This window comes from Ischnura elegans, chromosome 11 (genome assembly GCF_921293095.1).
Source record: "Ischnura elegans chromosome 11, ioIscEleg1.1, whole genome shotgun sequence".
Taxonomy (NCBI): domain Eukaryota; kingdom Metazoa; phylum Arthropoda; class Insecta; order Odonata; family Coenagrionidae; genus Ischnura; species Ischnura elegans.
The window spans coordinates 67564612-67582473 of NC_060256.1; the positions used below are offsets into that span (position 1 = coordinate 67564612).

At 39.4% G+C, this 17862-nt stretch overlaps 1 protein-coding gene across 1 annotated transcript in view; it reads right to left on the bottom strand.

Annotated features, from left to right (window-relative positions):
- Window positions 1-17862, bottom strand: part of LOC124167647 (mucin-19-like) — a 393928-nt gene that overhangs the window by 16924 nt on the left and 359142 nt on the right. The window contains exons 8-13 of the mRNA XM_046545628.1: window positions 12522-12749; window positions 10595-10799; window positions 6756-7405; window positions 4995-5897; window positions 1714-2504; window positions 880-1274 (exon numbers count right to left, since the gene is read on the bottom strand). Of these exons, the coding sequence (XP_046401584.1) occupies window positions 880-1274; window positions 1714-2504; window positions 4995-5897; window positions 6756-7405; window positions 10595-10799; window positions 12522-12749 (3172 nt within the window). The remainder of the gene's footprint in view (window positions 1-879; window positions 1275-1713; window positions 2505-4994; window positions 5898-6755; window positions 7406-10594; window positions 10800-12521; window positions 12750-17862) is intronic.

A 17862-nucleotide genomic window follows, 5' to 3' on the forward strand; every position in this document is an offset into this window, starting at 1 on the left:
ATAGGCTAATTCTTTCATGAAAAAGGTAGAACTTGAAAAGATTACCATACAAATGCACACGCAAAATTTTTAGTTCATCTTTTTATCAAATATAAGTTTCACCCCAATGAGCTAATGCATAATTACATCATCTCCCCATACATCTGCCAATGCTACTGAATTATCAATCAAAATTTGGATTAAATTGACTAGTGTGTGTGTTGAATTATCCAGTTATTTCAGACTCTGATTAATGATTAGAAAAGATGCTCATTTGCCAATAGGCATTCATAGTATTCACTAGTATATACTGAACACTTAACTTTCCCATAAAATGGCCAGTGTAGCGGAATTTTTGAGTGTAAAAACTATATCCAAGTGAAGTGTGTGAGATTGTGCTGTACAAGCAAAAATATGTAATTCTGCTTTTTCAACATTGATATGTTTTGGTGATAAGATGACCACATACGATGAGTTGTGGCTAGGCTTAAATACCACTACGTAAAATCAAGAACTATGTATTAAGAACAACATAAATTCAAGACCTAACATACATTAAGACCAGTGGCTAATACAGATTGGGGGTTCAGGGGGTGCACGACCCCCCCCCCTTGTGGGCCCGCCTGTATTGCCAAACATTGCAGAACCACAATTATAACTTTTTTATATCATAAGATGGCATTGGGTAAAATTATTAAAAAAATATTAAAAATTTCCTAAACTCTGCATGTGACTTGATTATTTTTTATTGGGATTAAAGTAAAGGTAACTCAAGATATCTTTTGCCCCCCTCCCCCAAGTTTTTTGAGTATCCACTACTGATTAAGACAAGAAAATTTAATCAAGTCAAAGTGTGTATAATCAAAGTTGTGTTGTATGTATTTTAATTTACACAACTACCTTTCTTGTTTCCCAGGGCAGAGCTCAACCTTTGCGATGCTATTTGCTGTGAGATCCTGGCTGCAGTAACCTGCCAGTAGAGGCCCTGCCCACTGCGCAGTGGGCTGAGCATTGGGGGTGGCGTGTATGGGGGTGGTGAGTCTGCTCCGCCTCCGGAAGGTTGCCCTCCTGCAGGAAGGGAAGAAGAGGAAGGCGAGGCATCCCTCAGTACGAAGTGGCGCGGTGTGCGGAGCTGTGATGGAGTGGTGCTCTGGCGGTGCTTGCTCCTGTGGTGGTGGTGATGGTGATGGTGTCCATGGTGGTGATGGTGGTTGGGGTGACTCAGGGCAGCTGCCTGGTCACTGACACCCCCTGCCTGGGACGTCGCAATATACAGTGTCTCTGGTCTCACCCTCCTAGAAAGTGGGGAGCAGTGGAAATATTAATAATTATTATTATTAATGATGGGGAGGCATGTATAAGTATTGAAGTATCTGAGAAATCTGCAAAACTTGCCGAAGAAATATCAGAATTTAGGTTACTTCTGTTATTGAGAACAAGGGAAAATGTTGCTTAATTTTCATTCATATCTTAGAAGCTAAGACATTTTAGGACACCATAAAATGTTGTTTTTAGGACACCATGCATCTCGGTTTTGAATCTGGAATTTGTTCATTGGAAAAATATAAATACAAAAACATTTTAGGTGGTGGAAAACTCATCCATTGTGACCTTTTGAAATTGAGTTACGTGAAAAATTGCTGGTTTTTCCACATCTTTCTTCCTAGTATGCATTTACCAGGGTTCTCAAGATACTCATTCACTTCTTAGTAACCAACCAACTAATAAACTCACCCCGTTGGGCTGAGGAATAGGTCCTCTTCTGGTAGCTCCTCCTTTATCGTCGCGCCTTTTGGCAATTTGTGGTGGTAGACCTTATGCTGCTGGTTCTGCAGCTGATGGTGCTGATGCCTATGACTGTGCCTCACTGAGCTCCTACTGTGGGGTGAAGGAGAGGAGGAACTGCTCCGGTGGACAGATTCAGTTATCGGAGACTCTGTCATCCGGGCCTGTCTGTACTGGACTCCTCCCGCGAGGGTCGCCGTCACACCACAACTTGCAGACGTGGTCGACGTCCTGTACTGTGTCGTGACAGGGGGTGGGGGCGGAGCCAGGGGCGCAGGTGGGGGTGCTAGGGGTGGCGGTGGGGTCGATGTGGACGGAGACTGCTCCCGGAAGAACTTGATCTCCACCCTACCATCCACGGTGATGCCAAACTCGCCATTGTCACCACCCCCGCCGCCAGCCAGGCGGAACGTGCTGCCACCAAAGTCGAATCTCCTCCGCCCACCAAATTCCTTCGGACTGCTCGAGAGCAGAGGGTCCTCCGAGTTGGGCATCATGCGAGACTGCAGCCCCAGAGAGTGGTGGTGCGGGGAGAGTGAGGGAAACCCAGCGGTTGGAGGGGTGTTCATGCCAGCGGAGACCTGCTGACCATTCGCTGCAGTGAACGAGCCGGAGGTCAGTGGGGAGGATACAGAAGATGAGGAAGCTGGAACACTGGAGAGGGAAAGGGGAGAGGGTACAGGAGTCGCCGACAATGGGGACTGGGTGGACTGACGATCCCCTGAACGATGATGCTGACCCTGGAAAGGGAATGAAATTATTATGAATCTTTTATATATCTATAAGCAGTATATAAAGCAGAACCTTCAGGTGAACATTTTTGCATGAACAAAATGTTTAGAAACTACTGTAGATTCCGGTTAATTGGGACATTGCATTTTGCCCCAATTAAGCGGCTGCCCCAATTAGGCAAACTATCCTGTATATGGGCTTAAGGAAACGTTGAAATGATAGAAAGAATACTAGAGTTTATAATGCAACCATTTATTTTTTATTTTTTATTTTAGTTTATTAAACCATTACATACCATACCATACTTTGATTAATAAATCAGCAAGTTTAGTTAAATTATTATCATTTTTAAGAATTATAACAATTTAGTTAAAAATATTTTTCACAGCCTCGGGCGACGCCGAATGAATGTCTTTTACTTAGTCCTATTAAAGAAAAGTCCTATCCTCTTGCGGATAGTATAACAACAAGAGCTTTCAAAATAGGGCAAGAATAGGAACATTTGTGAAAAATAAGACTTAATCAAAGGAGGAAAAAAAAATTTATTAGGTATTCTGAAAACAAAAAAATTTTATTTCGTCGCTAGAATGGAGTCGATGTCGCTGACTCATGGCCCAATAAAGGGGCATGCTGTCCCAATTAAGCAGAGAATACTCTGGGATATTCCTCTATTGGGTTCTGTTCTTCAAGATCTGCCCCAATTAAGCAGCTGCCTCAACTAACAGGTGGACCCATTAAGCGGAATCTACTGTACTAGGAGCTGGACAGCCAGCATATTATATATTGTCACAAATAAAGATTAATATTTGTATCATACTTCTTTATAGGCACATATGTCTAATATTCCTTGTATGTTTTTTTATAGTATGCATATTTTTTCTATACTGATAATTGTGCAATTCCCATATTATATAGGAGTTGGACAGCCAGCATATTATATATTGCCACAAATAAAGATTAATATTTGTATCATACTTCTTTATAGGCACATATGTCTAATATTCCTTGTATGTTTTTTTATAGTATGCATATTTTTTCTATACTGATAATTGTGCAATTCCCATATTTTAATTGTAATTTGTAAAAGGGCTGGAGCCCTTTAAAAAAAAATAGAAAATAAAAAAATGTATAAATTTTCTGGAGGACCTGATCCCAGAAAAAATGCCATAAGTTTATTCTAGAGATGCTCTAGAAGAAACTCTAAAAGGCCCAAAACTTGGAAATCACATAAATAGCATAGGTATCGATGCAAAGGCTCTTTATTTACACATTTTAAGTACCTACATACAATTGATATAGTAGAATGTAAATTTAACCATTAGAAGGATGAAAGATGGAAAATTCTTATTTTCCATTCCAATGTTGTCTACGGTGACATATTCCTTGACAGTAATTAACTTAATGATAATTTTGCTCTTTTTTCCTTAATGTCAACAATAGTTTATTCAACAGGTAACACACTGCATATTATGAAGGGTGCCTATTTAGAAGTTATATCTTCTGTTTAAGGGGGAGAGGCAAAGTATGATATAGGGCAACATGATTGGAATTATATTTTCAACGTTTTGTGACCTGTTTTTGCCCCAGGCTTTAAAAACTCTGACCCACGGTAGGGTGAGATTTTTATCAAAGCACCATGAATACCAATTTCAATTGAAGAATATTAAACTTATAAAAAGGCATTTCTACCTAGTGTAATAGGAGTAAAAGTGTAAGACGTAATGATTTTTGTTTTGATAATACCATGATTACAAAATTCTTTGACATTGCCCCTGAGTTGAGAAACAACAGGAAAATGGGAATAGTGAGCAAAGAGCATTTTCATTTCGAGGGACCATTTCAGGGGCCATGGTCTTGGAGATGAGATTTACACATAGGCATATCCAGGGGGGGAATGAGGCCTTACAAATAAAAACTTACTTACTTATTAGAAAATGTAAGTTCAAAAGAATTTTTGATCCTAAGCATGCATTGACCAATGAAATTTCAAAATAACACAGAACACCAACCAACCACTTGAATTGTATTGTTTTCAAAAATTGTTAATTTAACTGCCACTGCTAACTAAGCAACAGCACCTCAATAATATTGTGGCTCCCAGTTTCCAAGGTAGCTAGCCCCCTTAGCAAATTACTCTAATGGGACAAAGTTGTAGCAAGAAATATGTTCGGGAGGAGGGGGGGGAACGCCGTTGGGCTCGAAACACCTATTCAAGCTTAAATGATCTCTTATACGTAAAAAAAACGATTATGTGTCGAGGTAAGTTTTTAATTTTTTATTATTTTGTCTTGCAACAATAGGGACTAGTCTATAAAAGGGCGTTATCGCTCGTTATATTGGGAATCAAAGTGTAAGCCATGAATTTTTGTTTTGAAGATACAATAATTTTAAAATTCCTTTCCCCTCCTTTTGAGAATCATCAGCTCCTTCCACTAGCAAGTAATATTTATTTGTAGCTGACATTTAAGCTCGACTTGATGTAGCAGAGCTCCACTGACCTGTTGGGTCCGCGGTGAGGACAACTCGGGCGGTAGGTCGAGCACGTGCCGGTGGTGGTGGTGGAAGAGCGCGGCCGCGTCGCTGCCCTCCGAGCTCTCCTCTTCGTCGACGCCGACGCCCGCCGCGACGGCCGCCGCTGCTGCCGCCGCCGCCTCCTCCTCCTCGTCGTCCGGCAGCACCTCCGAAAGCGCCGCCTCGACCGCCGCCGACGTGGACATGGTGAGCGGCGCCCCCGAGTAGAAGGCGGAGAGCGGAGACGAGGCGGCGGCCGTGCCGCACTCGGAGACCGCGTGAGAGATGACAGACTGCACGAAGGAATCGTGCGAGTCGCCGTTCTCGTTGGGGTTGGGCAGGGGAGACGAGGGCATCGGCGGAGGCTGGCGGTGTCCCTGCGGGGCGAAAGAGGGGGACTGTCCCTCCTGGCTGGCGGGCGGCGTTGGGTAGGTGAAGCTTGGCGAGTCCCCGCTCCTCAGCTGCTGGTGGTGCATGTGCTGCTGGTGGAGGTGCTGGTGGTGCAGCGTGTGGTGCTGGAGGGAGGGGGAGGGGAGCGGCGGCGAGGGTGCGTAGCCGAACGGGACGCCACCGTCCTTCTCCGGCGGGGACTGAAGCGAGGTCTGCGTGCCGGCCGCCATGACGGTGGCCTGCTGCCTCTGGAAGGCCTCGAACTCGGCCAGCCCGACGACCGACTGAGGTAGCGGTGAGTGGAGGACAGAGTGGAAGGTTTGGTGGTGGTGCTGGCCGTCGGAGCCCGTCTGCGAGTCCGTCGGGTGGCCGTGGTGGAAGGTGACCGGGCTCTGGTCGTCGTCCGTGCCGGCGGCCAATGCCGCGGCGCTCTCGTACTCTTCCAGCGAGCCGATGTCTTGGTCCTGGAGGAGAGAGGCCGCTTGGAGCTGCTCGGAGAGCTGTTGGGTACGGGAAAGAAAGAAGGGGACATCGCATTAGACTAGTGTTCGTACCCTAAGGAGTCACATAAAAGATAACATGATTATGGTGAAAATATGGTGATAATAATTAGTGCGTCGAATCCGCGGTCGTGATTAAATAAATATATATGTGGAAAAACAAAGTTCAATTTTCATTCATCATGATTAAATTCAATAAAGTGACGCCTCAAATCATCAACTTCGACTTTTGATGTTAATTACAGTCTTAGTACCCCAAGTTGAGTCATAAAAAAGGAAAAAAAGTTATCTCGTGACTTTTAAGAAAGAAACGAACAACGCATAAGATGACTCAGATTTGAATTAAATTGTAACTAGAAGTATTCACATGGTTGAAGTAGGCATAATGAGTGGAGACTTCTTCGAATGACAGCGTCCATCTTTCGGGTATATGTTTGTCGCGTCAGTTGTAACGACAGTCAGAAGCAAGGGCGGCAAAAAAACTTCAGCCGCTGACTATAGTATAATTCTTCGAATGAAATTGAAATATTATTTAGAATTGTTGAGGCTAAATAATAAGGGTCTTTTTAGGGTGAGCCGATTTACCAACTATTATTGTTCAACCACGAGCTCACGGCTATTAATAACAGAATTTGGAAAAAATAGTTACGATTACATATTCCTCGTAAACACCGAAAAATTTAGGACGCACAAATGATGCAAAGTCATTTGTGCGTCCTAAAGCTTACATGAGCTTTCTAAACAAAAGCCTTCGGGGCGTTCTCATTGAAACTTTCGGCACTGATTTGGCAACCCTCTTTTGTTTAGGAAAGACTTCGTAGGGACCCTGGAATTTCCTAGGATTTCGCCGTGACTTGCCTGTATCGTCTCCGCCAGCTGCGCAGGGTCGACTCCGTGCAGGAGCATCGTCTCCTGTACCGAAACCTGCGTGAACACGTCCTCCTGGAGTGAGGGCGAGAAGTATCCCCCGGTGTCATCCTCATCGCGCGCGTACGCTCCCAGACCTCCGTCTTCGTCACCGGAGAACGCCGCCAATGCCGCGGGGGAGACCATCCCGGCCGGCGACCCCCCGGGGTCCGACTCCGTCCGCTGGAGCCGCTTGACCGCCGGCGAGGGCGACGGAGAACCCCGCTGGTCCAGCTGCGTAGTCTGCGTGCTGGCCGCTGCCGCCTGAGCCGCGGCCGCCGCCGCCGCTGCCGCCGCCGCAGCCACTGCCGCCGCCGCGGCCGCCGAGTCGGAGTTGCGGCGGGCACGATTCTGCTCCGCCGTTGGCGTGGTGCCCTGTCCGACGGACGGTGCAGCGGGCACTGCGAAGCCGTTGGGCGTGTCCTGCTGCTGTGGTGTGGGAGGCGTTGCTGGGTAATGCGGAGGCGTGTTGGAGGGCAGCGGGGAGTGGTAGGAGGCGGAGTTGGTGCCGTTTGCCGCTCCGCCGTCCGTCTGTTGCTGCTGCTGTTGCTGTTGTTGTGTCTGGGGCTGCCCTTGTTGTTGCTGAGAGGACACGGTGGTGCCTACGGCAGTCCAAAAAGGAGCGTGCAAATTTCCTGTGCAGTTGGTGAAGAATTTGAGAGGAGGAGGGTCGGCCGATGTGTGCGAACGAAAAGTAAAACAACAGAAAGCGAATGAGAAGTGGTAGAAAGGTTAACAGTGAGGAAAAATATAATTCATGCACAACAAAATTAACTGAAATAAATGGGATGGAACAAGCAATAAAGTAAACGTAAGCAAATTAAAATTATATAGCAGCAATAACAAAATACAACCGATGTCAATGTTTGGTGAAGGACTCAGTCGGAGAAATATAATAACGATTGAGCATAAACAACGGCTTACATAAAAGTTGCAAAATAAGAGAAGCAAATTCAATCCATTCGCCAAAAAGTGGCGGAAAAAATGGGGCAATAACAGCATGTGAGTATGACCAGAAAATATCATTCATAGACATGAAATTATTAAGACACTTGGCAAAATGAAATAAGAAAGCATAATAACATCATGGTGCGCAAAAATTATGAGGAATAAAAAGAGAATCAAGTAAATAATGAAAAAATTCTCTCGGAAACGTAAGTATTCGTGCCCTTGGGGGTCAAAGAAAAGATAAAATCAAGATTGAGATAATATGCTGTTAATAATTTCGACTGCTGATATTAATTACGCTTTTTATATCTCAAGTTTAGATCATAAAAATGGAAAATGTTCTCCATTTCAGCTTTTCAGAATTAAATTACGCTTGATAAATTTTTTATTATATGACCAAAACTCGAGTGATTGGGAGCGTAATAATAATCAAAATATGAATATGAATGCATAAATTGCACGGAGAAAATAATGCGACTGATAAAGATACATAGGTAGTGATTTAGCAAGTTTTTCAGATTACACTTATATTTCTAAAATGCCATAAAATTTAATTTTACTGAGTCATTTGGACAATCAACCGGAAAAGAAATTTCTCTAAATTTGCTTTTGAGTGAGGAATTTCATAAGGTTAAAGCTAGAAAAATTGAAATACAATTAGTTACCCCGAAAAGCTCCTTTCACCAATGATGGCGACCCTTGCACGTATGAATAATGCGATCATCAGAACAGTAATCGCGATCAAAAGATTGCATTTACAAAGGACGCTCTATAACGCACAGTAGTGGCCGGGCAAGTTCGCAACGGAAACAGATAACGAATGAACTCCAGGAAATCAGCTTCCGATAAGAATTCACCCAACTCTATCCGCTGCCGTCCAATGAGAATGAATGCGTGATCTAAAAATTCCTTTGTTAAAACCATTTCATGTGGTTGATTCATTGTGGTTGCTTTATTACCTCATTTGCATTTCCACATTTAAATGAATATATTATATGACGTTACAATGACGTGATTCATCCGATAACGTAGTACATGCAAGCCGTGATCATCCTCCGACACGTTTTGTTAAAGGTCTACAGCTGTATAATCAAAGAACACGGCCGCTGATATGGAATTACATGCATTGAAACTTGTAAAAATTGAAATAACTTCATTTATACTCCCACAAAAATATGAGGGGAGTGTAAAAAAACAAAACTTATGTTTATAAAACAATCCTCTTTCTAGTCTTATTTTTGAAGATTCTCAAATTCTAATCCCAATTTGGATGCTAGGAAAATATCGAGACGTGATTGAGACACATACGTGAGTCTATTAATTTGGACCAAAATCATACGATGAGTTCATTGCCCACTGAACCCAACGAGTACGTAAAAACATTTTATAGGATTTTCAGGAGTTCGAACTACCATACTTCCTAAAAAGCATAAAATTATCCTAGCAGCTCAAGTAGTTTTTAAGACGTGCTTAATCTTTCGACTTAAATATCTCAGAGATGTTTGGGATATTCAATTAAAGTTTTTGTAATACTACATGTTTGTGGCTCCAATATATGATAACATAAATCTAAACCATAATAGAAATCTTCCATCATCATCAGGCGAATCCGGAGTGAGTCAAGGTTTTCCGGAACTCGGAACTATTAATATTATATTTGTAAAAAATATTTGCAAAATTAATTGTATCAAACAATGCAAGTAATTCCATTCTCCTGAGTGCATTAAGCTGAAATTAGAGACATCATTCCAGTAGACTTAACAAACTCAACTCAATGCTGTGGAATAAAAATCGCTGTACTTTGCGCATGAAATGATAACAAAAATTTATGTTCGTGATAAAGTGATCAAGCAAATTCATAACTTTTCAATTAAATTCGACTCACGATTGCAAATGTTATAAAGTGATTGAACAATTGAGAATAAATGTCTTTAAAAGTGAAACTGAGAACATCATATTAGAGCTTCACTTTATTTCCAGGTTCGAGAGAAACGGTACATTTAGAGAAATGATGGGTATGGGGATTCGTTTTCCCCCGAAAAATAAAGGTCTTAAATAAATACTACTAAAGAACAATAAATACTAGGCGTAATTTTGTTAGAGCATAACATTTTTATTTGTAAACGGCTGGTGTCCTAACATCCCTGCCACACGCGTTTAGGCGGCTTGCGGTGTAATGTGTATATATGTAAATTAACCATTTAAATGGAGTTATCTATGAATCAATATTTTACAATTTTAATAAAATTCTAGTGGAAGTGTAGTGATTAAATAAGAACTCTTTTGAATGATGATTTTGAATACACCCCAAAATATTTAGTTGTTTTCTGGGTGCGAATTCAAAAATTTATTTTCTAGATAAATTAATAAGGATGGCATACTTGAGGAGAAACGAATGTTTCCCCCTACAATGAAATAAGTAAATTAATGCAAGGTGTAATTTCGTTCGAGAATACCCTTTTATGTGTAAACAGCTGGTGTCCTAACCAGTGGCGCCGACTCCATGGGGCTTGAGGGGGCTCGGGCCCCCTCAAAAATTCGTTATGGGTGTGAGGAAAAAATGTTTCAGGCTTTTCAATTTTCAAGTGTCCAGATATCGAGATTTGAGTTATCAGGGTTCTAATTTTGATCATATGACTCTTTTAAAATGCTTAAAAAAACTTAAAACTAACTACTTATAAAATTTCCCGGGGCAAGATCCCTGGTTTGGGCCCCCCAATATTTTTTGTAAGTCGGCGTCCCTGGTCCTAACATCCCCTGCCACACGCTTATTGAAGAGGCTTGCGGTATTGTAAGGTAGTATGTAGATGCATGTATAAGATAGGAGGTGAAGTGTAACTCACCTTGGAAGGCACCCGTCAGGATTCCCTGAGCCGTCTGCGCCTGCGCGGCCGCCTGGGCTGCCTGCATTTGTGCCACCAGCTGCGGGTTGGTCGTGATTCTTTTCTGGATGATCTTCTCGCCGATCAACGCCCTCACGCTGACGCTGGCCGTCTGTAATGGCGGACCCGAAGATTCCTTCCTTTCCGATTTCTTCGACTCAGAATCCTAAAGGAGGTCAAAATTCATTTGTCTATTCGCTGGCGAGAGATGGGCGAGGATATTCAAAAATCTTTTTCTTCCTTTCTGAGAAGATTGAGGAGGCGAATTTATAAATATTGTTTAGCTCAAAATATAAGCAGTTCTAGACTTCCGCGAAGGTTTTAACAGTGTTTTCAAATAACACGATTGAAAATACGATAATAAGGGACGATTTTTGCATAGGCGTAGTAAATTTTTCTGACGGCCATTGGTATGTGAGAATAAGCGTGATTTTTATTAAGGTCCAAACATTTGTTCTAACGTAAGGCAAGCCATATTTTTAATATTATTTTAGTGGGATAGTTTTCATTTAAAGTGGAAATAATTTGATATTTTAAATAATATGAAATATAACTCTTTAGGTGGCTCAAGATGTATATTTTTCTTAACAGGCCCACGTCCTTTTTAATAATTCCGTAAATTATAAAATTCTTTCAGTCAATCATTATTCAATTTCTCCCTAGATAAAACACTAAAAGTTAATGTTAGCGGTTGTGTCACAAACAAAACTCAGAAAACTGATGTATTAGAGAAAACTGTTAGGCATTCAAACAGAAGTTAGCAGTAATTTGAAGGAAGTACTTTGGAGTATTAGTCGTATTTTGAAGGAAGAGTATGAAGACAGGGGAAAGGAAAGTTTATTTAAGGCTGGGAAACGTAAAACAAAACGCCATGCATTGTAAATAGATCAAACGTACGTGCCCATCTCCGTTCGTTGAAGACCAATGAACTTCGATTCCTCTAAGAATTCACTCACTACATCTAAGACTACATTGATAGAGCTATAAATATGTTTACCAAATTCAGCATGAAAATAGAAATACTTAAACTCATTAAATATGATCAACATTTGCTAATGAAGAATTAAGAGTAAAATAATTAAATGGTAAGGATAAGAACAACCATGAAGAAGTTTGAAGGAGCTGTAAGAATTCAGATCATATAAGTCATATCAAAGAATGGAGGTAAGATATCTCTACCACACACAATAAGCACAGGTACCAGACAGATTTGAAATATTGAAATTGAAAACATTCGTGATCATATCGATTCATACGGAAAGAAATAGGAACCCTCAAATCAAAAATTACAGAGAAAAGAAAGAATTAAACGCCATTATCTCAGAAAATCTTGTGTTGATACCTACTTCAAATGATTCACTTTCCTCAAATTCATAGTTAATGCTGGACTGATATCTTATTCTCAACTTACATACGCTTATTCATCACTATTTTTTCAAATAGCTATTTTAGGAACAATTAAAAATGCTTAACATCATATGATGCAGTTATTAAGCTGGTAATTTACCTCATATGTCGGATGATTTCGAGGATAACGAGCAGTAATACTTAATATTTAAAAAAATTATCAAGGCGAAAATATTTTATCAAGGTAACAGCCGCATTTACATTGATCAAAAAGGGGGGGGACTGAAGTCCCCGAAACCCTATCCCCCTGCCTAGTTGTCTGTCAAACGCATGCACTGGAGCTTAAAAATATCTACCCCCAAACTTTAGCTCTATGATATATGCAAGGCCCTTTTTACAGGGGGACGTCCGTAAAATAATCCAAGAAATAAACACACCAGACCACACACACACACAAATACAAACACACACGCCATTGAAAAAAAGCGAGAGTAAAAAAAAACAACCCGTCCGAAAACAGGCAGTGTCCTGGGTCGCTGACCTTTTTGAAGTATCCTCCGTGCAATCTCATGTGTCCGTTGAGCGCTGGGATGTTCTTGAACTTCCGGTGGCACAAGTTGCACTCCACCGGCTTGGGGTCGGGCTTCGGCGCGGCCGCGGACGTCGCGCCCGTACTGCTGCCCGCGCTCTGAACCCCGCCCGCGGATGCCGTAGCCGTCGAGCCGGTCGAGGAGCCAGTGTTGGCCTTGCCGGTCGCCAACCCAGAGCCCTTGTTGTGGCCACGAGGGATGGACGGGAGAAACAGGGTTGGGTATTGGGAAGAGAAAAGAAATGGATACTCATTAGCTGGTGGCATGTGTACACAGGAGGATGGCTAAACCAGCGGGAGGTAGGGATATCATTCCCTCCCCATTGATAAAATAGACTGTATGCAAACGTATTATAGTTAACTTGGTGGAAACTCGTTGTATTCATATCATAAATTTAAAAACCCCAACACATTTCTATGAAAAGTATATAAAAACATCGTTTCAGTAGCTAACGCCACTATCCAGGTAAGGTCAAGATTCTCTAGAAGAAGTCTCTAGAAGCCAAGGGGTTCAAGTGCAATTTTATAAATTTAGAGGTAATTGGGTACGCAATATTTCGGTGATAAGGGGATACAATTGAATCTGCGATAAGTGTACATAAATGGATTCAGTGATTTACCGGTATTCCTTAGCCAAAGCAAAAAGTATCCCTCGGTTTCTAGGGTCCTTAGATAGGTATAAACAATTTGGTGCGGTATTAGCAATAATTAATAAAAAAGGTAAAATAACAGGAATAAAAAATATTCAACTTGTAAATACGAGTATGTATTCACCTCGTAAAAACCTGTGTACAATCAAAATAATACTTCGAATCATATTCTCAGTGTTAATTTTTAAGCTTCTGCTAACAAGCAACACACTAAATGCGCAACACAGACCAGTGCACATGAAACGTTTTATTAGTAATGTTGTTTCTTTTGAGACTGGAGTTGTCAGAAGTTTCAGTCGTACAGAAGTAAAGGAAAAAATGAATAAATTAAACGTGGTTCCCCTCAAAGGTAACTGTTTTTTCACCTAAATACGAGCCTAAGTTTATACAGACCAATAAAAGCAAATGATAAATATTGTATTTGGAAGTTGTAATTTTACAATTATGATTAACAATTGTATTACCTTATTTATATTTAAATATCTCATAATTTTTATTAACAATGAGTTGAAGTGAAGTGTTTGTATGAGGAATATTTGGGATAATAATTTTGAATAACCCCTCCAAAGGTTGTTTTCTGGCTGAGCATCTAACAAGGGTTTCATTTTTTAGATACATTAACAAGGAAGGCAGAATCAAACAGCGACGAAAGTTTAAAAAAAATATCACCCTCAGTATATTCCTAAGGATATGCTTCTCGAAATGCGCAATAAAATAATCTCAACTAGTCAAAGTTCACTAAAAATAGGAGAAATTAATCCTAGTTTATTCAATGTAAATAATACTTTATCATAAGATTAACTTTCTGTCTTCAGCGTTCAAAGCCTCATAATCTTCTGATACCAATTATGCTTTACCTGTATTCTCCCGTTGAAATTCATTATTTACTGATTCATGAGGTAAAATGTATCAACGAAATAAAAAGTCGACAAGTTAGATAAAAAAGTGATCCTTTTCAGAGAATTAGAACTGAGATACGTACTAGTTATTTAACATATTGGTGGGCGAAATAAAAATTGACGATGAAACAATGCGCAGAAATTTTAACTCTAGACACCAAGAGTATGAGTTCTCACAGAAATAAAATGTAAGTGAAAATTATGGAAATATGAAAATTATAAAAGCCGTTGCAAAAATAATGTTAACGAATAAAGGTGCATAAAACTTTACACCAAAGCCAAGCAATCGACAGGCGAAAGATATGGCCTGATATGAATTAGGATTACGAAAACATTTTTGCTCTTCGAATGGAATGTACGTGTCTAAGGCGCGCCAAATAAGGAAAGAGAATGAAGAGTAAGTATCTAATGGTTTTATTTTTTGAAAAAAAAAATATATGGTTTTGTTTCAGGGTTCTATGCGAATTGAGAATTAAGACGGAGAGATGTTGGTTAGTTGCGATTTGGTTCATGTTTAACTCAAGTAGTTTAATCAGCATTCACTTATTTGTCATGTATTTTCTTATTAATGTTGTGAAAATTGAGCTGTAGGAAATTCAAGTATACCAAGCGTGAAGAAAAGACATTTAAGGGAAATTTAGAAGCCTTTATCTCCATCTTTTGCTCACTCTCTTCCAAAAGAAGAAGATAATGATTGAGGGACTATGAGCTGAGAACAAATGCAACAATTGATACACTGTCCTACTAACGAATGAAAAAGAGCAGAGGATATATGGCTTAAAAGCGCGGCACCATCATATTAAAATATCAACCGATTTGACCGAAATTTGTGCTGAGTCTCATTAAATAATTTTTGAGAATGAATTAATGGGCTACGCTTCGAATGGAATGATTTTTTAAAACTTAAAATCAGCAAAATATGATAAATAATTCACTTCGTAGAATCTCATCTGCAATACAAAACCTGTAAAATCAAATTTTAAACAGTGATTGGTGAATTTTCATGATGCCAAAGAGGAAAATATTTAATTAACATCTAATTTTTAAGCACGTGCGCATATTTTGGGAGCAAGGGAATATATGAATAAATGAACAATGGATTTCGAATTTGAAAATTCATACTGAAAATTTGAGAGATTTAAATTAATGCTATATTACGTTCAGAATATAATTAAACGAATCTCGGCACAAACGATCACCGGGAATATAATTAAACCAATGATGAGATCAATTTACTTATTAAAGCGCAGTAGCAGCGGTTACACGCGCCATTGATGGATTTTTTCAGTAATAGATGATACATACATTTCCGTAATGAAATCTATGGTTTGCAATCACAGCAAGAGAAAAGTATTAAAAGGCTGATTCAATGTGCAAATAGATTATCTTTATTAAATTGATCTTTTCAACTGTGACAACTCCAACTATTACTGTAATTTTTTATCCTGACTTAGAGCTGTCACTCATGAATCTGCCGCCAAAGAAAAATCAAAGATAAGGAATTATAGAAACAGGGTATTTGACTAGCGGATGATAAAAATTTGGAGTGAGTTTTTTAATTCAGATACTCTGTAAAAGCTCAGCTTGACTCTTATGCAATAATCATTTATGAAAAAGGTATTGCCGATATGTTTGTTGCATGTTAACATCAAAATTTGTGAAAAATATTAATATCCTTTGTTTAAACTATATCGTACAGAAATGGATATTAATACCATTGAATACCGTCAATAGTATTCACTTGCACATTTCATATTTATTTGAATGGCAGAGCTAGTAACTAAACTTCTTCAAAAACTTATTACAGATATGTCATTCGATCATTTCTGCGCAGCTAGCATATCAAAACGGCTCTGTTTCCGATGAAAAACGGATTCTATCAAACGGAGATATGTTTTTGCTTGATTAATCGCATACCGTTTTGGTTGTAGCTAACGAGACTTGGATAAAAACCCATGAATGGAATGGGATAAAGTTTACTTTTTAATAGGCTCGGTTTCAGAGTAACAAGAGAGGATTTTTTATTACTACGAGTACCAACTGCAACCCACCGAGTCCTTTCTATCTCCCAGTCACTGGATATTTATCTTAATGATTGATTATAGCCTGCAATCGAGCTCTCTTATGAGTAATTGGATTCTCAAACGAAGCGGTTGATGGAATTATTCGTCGGAAATTTCTATCTCTTCCCACCAGATGGCAGCAGTTGCGAAGATTCTCCTTCCGCTTTCATTAGCTTATTATTCATTTCCCTATCGGGGAAAATGATGATTGCCGTCGAAATTGTATTCTATGGAGGGAAAAAGTCGTAAATGGTGGTTCAATGACTGGAATAGTTTGCTGAGCAAACGTACTCGCATTTGCAGTAAAAGCGCTAACCATGCTTTTAAGCGTAAACTTTATGATTGATGACATTGATTTAGTTGTACAATTATTTTTTAACAATAAGCTTTTTACGACCGTCATGATAGATTTTACACGTACAACTGGAGTTTTTGTTTTCAATCAGCAAAATATGATAAATGATTCACCGAATAGAATCTTATTTGTAAAACCTGGATATTCAAATTTTAAACAGTGATTGATGAATTTTAATGATGCCAATCAGTAAATTATTTAATTAGCATGTAATTTTTAGCGAATCGTATTTTGAACTAAGCGTAGCCCATTTAAAATGACGAAGTGCAAATATGTAGCGAGGCCTCTAAACACAGAGAGCTAAGTCTATAATGAATCATGAAACAATACGAAGTACGAACATCTATGAACAAAAGAAGGTCATTGCATTCGAATGATATATAACATAGCTTTATCCATTAAAAGCAGCAGGTACGCTCGGAAAATATAAGCCACCAACAATAATAATCACCAACAAATTCGGCAACAAAAAATAGAGTATTACGCAAATCCATATATGAATAAATACCTCACTCACATATGAACAAATTTATTCCACATTCATCAAAGGGAAAAGGGTTTCACAATAAAACTAAAGGTTATGACCAATGTACCTAAAGGTGGAAATACTCATTGAATCCTGGGTCGTGAGAAACAAATTTTTAGTACACAATAACTTTTTGATTCTTTATTAAAAACACAGTGGTTCCATGAAATTTACCCATAAAAAATTAGTCGAAACTAAATTAATGTTGAAAGAGAAGAAAATGTAAAAATGAAGCGGTTTAGGGTCTAAAGAGAACGCTTTATTGCAGTACGCCAAATAATGAAAGAATTTGAGCGGTGGATTTTTGTAAAAATGAAGAATATTATCCAAATATGTAGTAATAACACTCAGTAGTTATATTAAATACATTTTCAAATAACAATAATTGAGAAATCGTAAATTTTGTGTCAAAAGTTCTGCCGTGACCTTTGCGATTAATATGTTCTAAACTCACATTATCTGAGCTCGTAAACAAACATTCCGAAAATTTTCGAAGGCAAATAAAAGTAACCTCATTATACAATGCGTTTTGGTACCGTAGGCTGTATCTCAATACGTCATACATATTATTTCCATGCGCGAATTCCGCGATGGAAGCTAACAGTAATGGGTACACTAGAAAACCTTTTGGATTGAACCTAAAAATAGTTCAACAGAGTTTAATTATTTTGGCGAATAATAGTGTGTAAAAGGTAAAACACTTGGTGCAAAAACTCATTATTGAAAAATATCTGTTCAAGTTCCATCGTGAAAAAACCTATCTGAGAATAGGCTTGCAAAAATTATTAGAACAGATGTTA